General features: G+C 37.5%; 1 protein-coding gene across 9 annotated transcripts in view; it reads left to right on the top strand.

Moving 5' to 3' along the window:
- The window catches only part of srfb (serum response factor b), a 49,605-nt gene that overhangs the window by 30,613 nt on the left and 10,590 nt on the right, over positions 1–8,402 (top strand). For 4 of the 9 annotated variants that reach the window (XR_003675587.1, XR_003675586.1, XR_003675582.1 and 1 more), the window contains 3 exons: positions 3,132–3,329; positions 3,414–3,490; positions 5,887–7,744. Coding sequence is in view for 2 of the 9 variants with exons in the window: in XM_028467930.1 (XP_028323731.1) it covers positions 3,132–3,329; positions 3,414–3,490; positions 5,887–5,982 (371 nt within the window). In the remaining 7 variants the exon portion in view is untranslated. Of the gene's footprint in view, positions 1–3,131; positions 3,330–3,413; positions 3,516–5,886; positions 7,745–8,402 lie in introns of all 9 variants that reach the window. The other 5 variants (XR_003675584.1, XR_003675585.1, XM_028467930.1 and 2 more) reach the window with 3 other exon arrangements.

Genomic DNA, 8,402 nt, shown 5'->3' on the forward strand with positions numbered 1-8,402 from the left:
TCATTTAGTCTCTGACAACTCTTTTCCATTAAGAGCACAGCTACTCGTTTACAGCTATTGGCTTTTGATGATGTGATTCTCAATGCGTCCAAAGACGGGACAGTGTGAGCGGCTGAGTCCCTGACAGCTCTCGCTGCACTGTGCCTCATATGACAGTGCATAAAGTATGACAGTACAGTATGTGGCGGCTCTACGCCAGCAGCACTGAATGTTGATGGAGCTTGCTATATATATATATATATATATATATATATATATATATATACACATACACATACACACACACACACACGTACATCTCTAAAAATTAGAACATCATGAAAAATATTAATATTTTTGTCACTCATTTTAGAAAGTCAAACCCATGTATGATATAGGCTCATGACACAGAATGAAATATTCCAACTTTTATTTCTTGAAATTTTGCTATTTATGGGTTACAGATGATGAAAACCCAAAATTCAGTGTCTTGGAAAAAAAAGGCTATTTTAAACAAAAATATAAGGCTTCTGAAAAGTATGTTCATTTCTATGCACTCAATACTTGGTTGGGCCTCCTTTTGCATGAACTGCTGCATCAATGGGGCGTGGCATGGAGGCGATCAACCTGTGGCACTTCTCAGGTCATCTGCATTATTGGGTCTGGTGTCTCTCACCTTCCTCTTGAAATGACCCCATAGATTCTCTATGGGGCTCAGGTCAGGCCAGTTTGCTGGCCAATCAAGCACAGTAGCAACATGGTCATTGAACCAGCTTTTGGTACCTTTGACAGTGTGGACAGGTGCCAAGTCCTGCTGGAAAATGACATCAGCATCTCCATAGAGCTTGTCAGTAGAAGAAAGCATGAAGTGCTCTAAAATATCCTGGTAGATGCTGCACTGACTGTAGACTTCAGAAAACACAGTGGACCAACACCAGCAGATGACATGGTGCCCCAAATCAATACAGACTGTGGAAACTTCACACTGGACTAAAAGCAACATGGATTCTGAGCCTCTCCACTCTGGGACCTTGATTTCCAAATAATATGCAAAATGTACTTACATCTGACAAAGGACTTTGGACCACTGAGCAACAGTCCAGTTGTTTTCCTCCACAGCCCAGATAAGATGCTTCTGAGTGGCTTGACACAAGGAATGCAACATTCATATCCCATGTCTAGGATTGGTCTGTACATGGTTGCTCTGACTCCATCCTCAGTCCACTCCCTATGAAGCTCCCAGTTTTTTAATGTATTTGGCTTGACAATCCTCTCCAGACTGAGGTCATCCCTTTTGCTGGTGCAACTTTTCCGACCACACTTTTTCCTTCCACTCAACTTTCTATGAATGTGTTTGGACACAGCACTCTGTGAATAACCAGCTTCTTTAGCAATGACCTTTTGTGGCTTACCCTCCTTATGGATGGTGTCAATGACTGTCTTCTGGACATCTGTCAAGTCAGCAATCTTCCCCGTGATTGTATAGCCTACTGACCCAGACTGAGACCATTTAAAGGCTCAGGAAACCTTTGCAGGTGTTTTGAGTTAATTAGCTGATTAGGGTGCGACACCATGACTTTCCAAAACTGAACCTTTTCACAATATTCAAATTTTCTGAGACACTAAATTTTGGGTTTTCATTATCTGTAAGCCATAATCAACGTTTAAATAAAGGCTTGAAAAAATAAATAAAATACAATTATTAATATTTTTCACGATATTCACATTTTTTTTAGATGTACCTGTGTATGTATATATATATATATGTTTTGTTTTTTTAAATTAAAAAATGTATACAATTTATTTCTCTTCCACATTAAAAAATGAGACAAGAAGAATGAAAAGGAGCAGAGAGATGTAAACCTTATAACATCTGAATCAATGAACCCTTCGTTCTTTGGTTATTTTGTTTTAAAAACCAAATCAATATAACAAATAAATACTGGTTATTTTGTTTTTTTGATTTAAAACCAAAACAGAAATGCAGAAAAACCAGATAAGCAGCGTTTTGTTTTTTTTTACTTGTTCTATTTGTCTAGTATTTACTGGGACATTAGAGCGAGAACTGAAGTCGGCTGCACCTCGTTTCCACCCCAGGTCCTGGACCAGGTCTCCTCACACAATAGGACTGTTTAGGATTTATTTCAGCAGTTTTCTGCTCATGTTTTCATTCAGTGTGTGGATGTTTTAGCTCATATAAAGCTGTTTGATTTATTTATGTATTAATAACGTTTCAATTCACCAGTAATGTGACTTATGCGTTGCTTCTTTTTATGTCCGGAGCAAAATCCGCCCAGTCATCAGTTTATCTGGAGACTATTTGGACCATAACACTGTTCGGTAAAGTTGGTAGATATTCACAGATTTGGGCTTCCAGCATCAATAACTCTTTAACGAAACATCATCGATACACACACTATACTGTGTATATACACACACACCATCAGTGTGAGGTGGACAACATGATACAAGATCATTTTTTATCAAACGCAGCAGAGTAAGAGTCCGTCTGTGTGTCCCCTCTATGTGGTGAGATTAAAACATGAAGATCTTGTCCTAGTTAAATATCCAAATATCACACAAACAGAACCAGATTTAATTTTAAAACTGAAAAACGCTGCTTGTTTTTGGTTTTTCCATTTTCCTGTTTCTGGCTTTAAATTAATAAAACAAAAAACCAAAGGTTTTTTCTATTTTTTAATTTGGTTTTGAAATGAAATAACCAAAGAACGAAGGGTACACAGATTCATCTGCCCCCTCCATAATTTAAAAACAATTTTAATGGTTTTTTTATGACATTGGAGGTGGCCCTATTTTATCTCCAGGTGACCACAAGGTTGAAAACCCCCTCTGTAATTACTCATTGTTGGTGTAGTGAAGCTGTTCCAGTAATAGAGGTTCATAAAGTGATTCTAATGATTTAAAACATGACTAATGGTCTTCAGTAATGTGTCATTGTTTGAATGATTCAGAGCACAAATGATGTATGTTTCAGTGACTCATTATAAAAACAAGTTGAGGCTCCATGTTGGTCAGCAGGCATTAGCTGAGTGTAGATGAATGCTTGGCGCCCCCTGCTGCCTCACATACGCACTCACAGCCTGTCCCCCCCACCACCCCCCCCACACCCCCTCCTCCATCTGTCCTCTCAGCAACAGTAAGTCTCCCAGCAACCATCGTCTCTTCGTCTGTGCACACGTCCGTGGCAGGTCACATGATGTACCCCAGCCCTCACACGGTCATGTACGCGTCCACGCCCACGCTAACTGACGGCAGCCTGGCGGTGCTCAACGCCTTCTCCCAGGGGACGTCAGCCATGCAGGTGTCCCACGCACAGGGCCAGGACACAGGTAAGTTCTGTGACCCCCCCCCCGCAGCACATTTGAATTCTGACAGGAGAAGGAATGCTGAGTCAGCTGTTGCTGTTCCTGCAGGTGGCGTCCCTCAGGTGTTCCTCACAGCACCTCCAGGAACCGTTCAGATCCCCGTGTCAGCGGTGCAGCTACACCCAGTACGGCAAGATCTGCATTTTACAAGTGAAACTCTCATATTCCCTCTGCAACCAGCATGTCACGCGTCTGCTGCACTCGTGCACCCTAACAGAACACCAGCTCACTGAGGCAGCCCCACTGGGTCACGCACTGTGAGAATTTACCAGAACAACCAGGGCTGGCCTCAATTACAATTGTAATCATGTAATTGATAGTTAATTGCACGAGTCGTCCTCACTGTTATGGTTTTTTCTTCAGTTTTTCATTGATAATAATCAAATCGTTCAGAAAGTTCCCGAAAGTTATGTTTGTACTTTTATAATTTGAAACTTTTTGAGTTATTACATTTTTGTGAAACTGCATTGACATAGAGCTGCTTCAAATCTTTGTAAACAAATTACAAACCATTTAACCTTTAAATGGATCCTCCACTGTTTGTATAAATGTGTCCTAAAACCTTTGAAATGTTATTATTAGAAGATCTATGCCTAACTAAACACATTATTTTGTTTTATTAACTTTTAAATCTAGGACTACTTTACCCTGAAGTGACGTCATTGATAACGCCATTAGCCCCTTTCAGTCTATTGAGTTCTATTGGAGTGAAGCATTCAGGATCATTTAGCAGCTTTTTCTGTCAAAACAACTTGTGCTGCTTTGGGTTTCTCTAAAAATCAGTAAAAGTTTAAAAAAAAAAAAAAAAAACCCGATGTAAACCTCTTTTCTGAGGTGAAAAAATGTGTCTGCAGGGGCGACAGTTTCAACTCAGCTTCTGATTGGACTGTTGTTCAGAGCAGCAGTGGAAGTGATGATGTCACGCTGAGAGCTCAGAGCAGCAGTTTGATGCAACCAGAACTCTTCTTCTCTTCTTCATGTCGCCTACGAAACTGCAGAGTTGGAACTGTCGCCCCCTGTGGTCACTGATTTTTCCGGCTCAGGGATTTTGTTTTTGTTTTTTTAACTTTTACTGATTTTTAGAGCAACTCACAGCAGCACGAGTTGTCACTTTGACTGAAAAAGCTGCTAAATGATCCTGAATGCTTCACCTCATATAGAACTCAATGGACTAAAAGGGGCTAATCACGTCATTTCAACATGGCGGCACACAGGGTAAAGTAGTCCCATTTTTTAAAAAGTTAATAAAACGAATATGTAGCAAAATAATGTGTTTTGTTTGAAATGTTCTTATTAGAAGATCTTCATCTAAGGTTTTAGGCCACATTTCTAATAACAGTGGAGGATCCATTTAACATGTTCAGCTAATGCGTTCAATCATTTTCAACCTTGTTGTTAATGTTTAGCTAATGCAAGGTTAATGCTAATGCTAAGTTAATTCTAATGTTTGACTAATGCTAATGTTAGGTATATGTTAATGTTAGACAAATGCTAATGCTAGGTTAGTGTTAATGTTAGGTTAATGCTTATGCTCGATTAATGCTAATGCTATTGCTAGGTTTAGGTTACTGTTAATGTTTGGTTAATGCTTATGCTAGATTAATGCTATTGCTAGGTTAAGGTTACTGTTAATGTTGGGTTATTGCTAATAGTAGGTTAGTGTTAATACTAATGTTTCGTGCTAACGCTAGGTTAATTATATTGTTAAGTTAATGTTAATGCTAATATTGGGCAAATGGCTAATGCTAGGTTAGTGTTAATAATATTAAAATTAACCTAGCAATAGCACTACCTTAATATTGTTAGGCTAATGCTAGGTTAATGCTAATATTGATCAGCTAATGTTAATGTTATTGCTAGGTTAATGTTTAAGTTAATGCTAGCTAATGTTAAGCTAATGCAGTGTGCACAGCACATGCATCCTCACTTGCATTTTTTTCAGGAAATGCAAATATTTTCCTTATAATTGTAATTGGAAAAATGTAATCATAATTGAATTGTAATTTGATTCAGATAATTGACTTTGTAATTGGAAATGCAAATTCTATTAAAAAAACCTGTTATCATAAGAGATGCTAACACAAGGGTAAGGTTTAGTTTCATGGGGTTATTTATTAAAGGATCAGTAATTGTGATTAATTGAATTTGAACTTAAGTAATTGCAATTGACTTGGAAAATAATTGTAATTTGAAAAAACGTCGGTCACCGTAATTGTATTTCAATTGTAATTGAACATGGATAATTACAGAGGTAATTGTCCCCAGCCCTGAACTCCACCTGCATTAGTGTTAATAAATCACTGCAGCAGTGCATGGAAGCTTCCACGTGTGTTGAAATGTGATGCAATAGTTAGATTTATTCATAGTCGTGTCACTGTCATGGTTCACTGTCAACACTATGGTGTAAATATGAGTCACTGTGACATGAGCAGCATGCTGCGGAGCAGGATCCCATCTGTGCAGTGTCACCACGTGATTGGCTGCTCTGACGTCACCTGAACGCACCATGTTTGTTTTCCAGGTGGTGATTGGCCAGCAGTCGAGCGGCAGCAGCAGTAACCTGACGGAGCTGCAGGTGGTGAACATGGACGCAGCACAAAACTCAAAGAGTGACTGAGGAAGAGGAGGAAGAGCCAGCTACACACACACACACACACACACACATAACAGACTTATTTATTGATGCCTTCCCACAGTCTCATGTCACACCTCTGAATGTGACGTTTAAATCCATTTAGACACAATCAAGGGCATATGTGTGACAGTCCCTTCCTTATAAAGTATACATTATGTTTTGATATAAATATATATATCCAATCATTACATAGGAGGAATATCACTATCATTGGAACCTATTTTCTATGCGGTTTGTTTGTGTATTTCATTTGTTTTTTTGGGTGCGTGTGTTTTTTGTTTTTTTTTTTAAATTTGTAATTCTATGTACACACACATTGCAAAGTGCCACAGCTTCACACCACCCAAAGAGACATTATTTGTCTGAATGTTCCAGTGTGAGCAGTTAGTGCACAGCTGATCCATGATCAAGTGACAACAAAAAGGACAAAAAAAACAAAAGAAGTTTGAGTATGTACAGTTTTTTTTTTTTTAAAGCAGATCTTTGCTTTAGTTTGTGCTGCAGCATGTAGTTTTATACGTAATGTTTTGTATGTACATGAGAGAGGTTGAGCTACATATAAAAGAAGGTGTTGGAATGCTGACGCAGCATTTTTCACTACAGGGCAAATGTAAACGCTGGATGTTTTTTTTTCACATTTCCAGCTGGAGTTTGCAGGACTGTTGCTTTCAGATTAATGGTAGCATCTTAAAATGACCCAAAGTGAAGATGAACCATTAATAAGATTAATCCAAATTAATAGGTTCCCTGGTCCGTTCCAAACTATATGAAAAACATCACGTTATTGGCTCTTATATGAGCATCTTAGCCCAGGGATGAGTAAATTACAGACTTTATTATCCCAGTAACAGCCTGATGTTTGGTCAAATACAAGACTTCACATGAATAATGCTGTTTCTAACACCACTGTGTGCATCATGTGTTGGTCAGTGATGAAATAAACACGTATAAAATGTAGTAAACTGACATGTTATATATTAAAACGTGCTGCCCCAGTAATAGTATCATTTCACTAACATCTGTACATCATCTCGACATTATTCATACTCCAGATGTGCAAAATATCTGGTGATATTCGACTCGTGTAACAGCTTAGACCAGTGTTTATCAACCTTGTTGTGAATTCAATTATATATTAGTTATAATTGGTACAAATTGAGTAAAATTACATTTTTTTAATTATACTTAAACTTACTCAAATATAAAACTAGTTCAGTATAAAATGATCTATTGTTACACACTTTAATGAACATGATCACAAATTAATTTCTAAAACAAAAGGAAAAAAGTCCGTGTTTGCTAGAAATGTGACACATAAATGAAACCACGACCCAAAAAAGGTTGAGAACCACTGGTTTAGACACGATTAGAAGTTCTACAACATGTTCCCATATCTAATCTGTAACTTTATCAAACCAGATGCACAAAAAAAAAAACTTCAGCAACTGACAATATAGCACAATGAATCTATGCTTAGTGCTCTATAATGGGTCAACATGTGTTTCTGTGCTAAGTACAGCTTCCTCAGTGCTATGTGATCAACACAGGTCAGGGTTAGGGTCAATTACAATTCTGTTTTTTAATTATCCATCTTCAATTACAATTATGGTGTAATTAAATTAAATTACAATTATCTTCTCAAATACTAAAGTTCAAATTCAGTTACAGAAAATCACTGAGCCCCTAATAAATAAGCCCATAAATGTATTAAGCGTCTCTTATAATGGGTCGGTTTGACTATCCTGTTAGTTTAAGCATTTATTTCAATTTATTTTAAAGGTAAAATGATCCTCTTAGAACTGAAAGTTGATATAAAACATATTTTAATAATTGAGTACGTGCGTGTAAGACAGAACTGTAACATGGTTCACATTTAATTTAATGAGTTTTTATAGAATTTATTTGCCAGTTGAACTCAATGAAGTTTTATTTTTTAGCACCTTTCACAGATAGAAATCACAAACTGCTTTACAGTAAAAACACAGTTCTCCATAAAACTGAATAAACAGTGATTTACATTATGATTGTAACAGCAGCATTTTTATATTATTACAATTATAATGAAGTCATAATTGTAATTAATTTTCAATTATGCAATTATAATTGACCTCAACCCTGACACAAGTCATATCAATGTTTTAAAAAAAATAACGTACAGCTTGATTGGACATTAGGAATGACCTATTGGGACTCTCAGCCTCGTTTCTGCACCGCAGTGCCTCGTTCCCCCAAAACAAGCCCAACTAAACCAGTGAGATGCTGGGTTTGCTCCCAGTCCCAGAGTTCACTACAGGCTGGAAGCTAAAGAGTGTTTTCTGACTGCACTTCAGGCAAAGATGTCATTCACTTGTTTTTATTTTATGTTATTTTATTTATGCCTGCTCGTGTCCTTTTGTAACCTC

The sequence above is a fragment of the Gouania willdenowi genome, chromosome 15, assembly GCF_900634775.1.
Source record: "Gouania willdenowi chromosome 15, fGouWil2.1, whole genome shotgun sequence".
Taxonomy (NCBI): Eukaryota; Metazoa; Chordata; class Actinopteri; order Blenniiformes; family Gobiesocidae; genus Gouania; species Gouania willdenowi.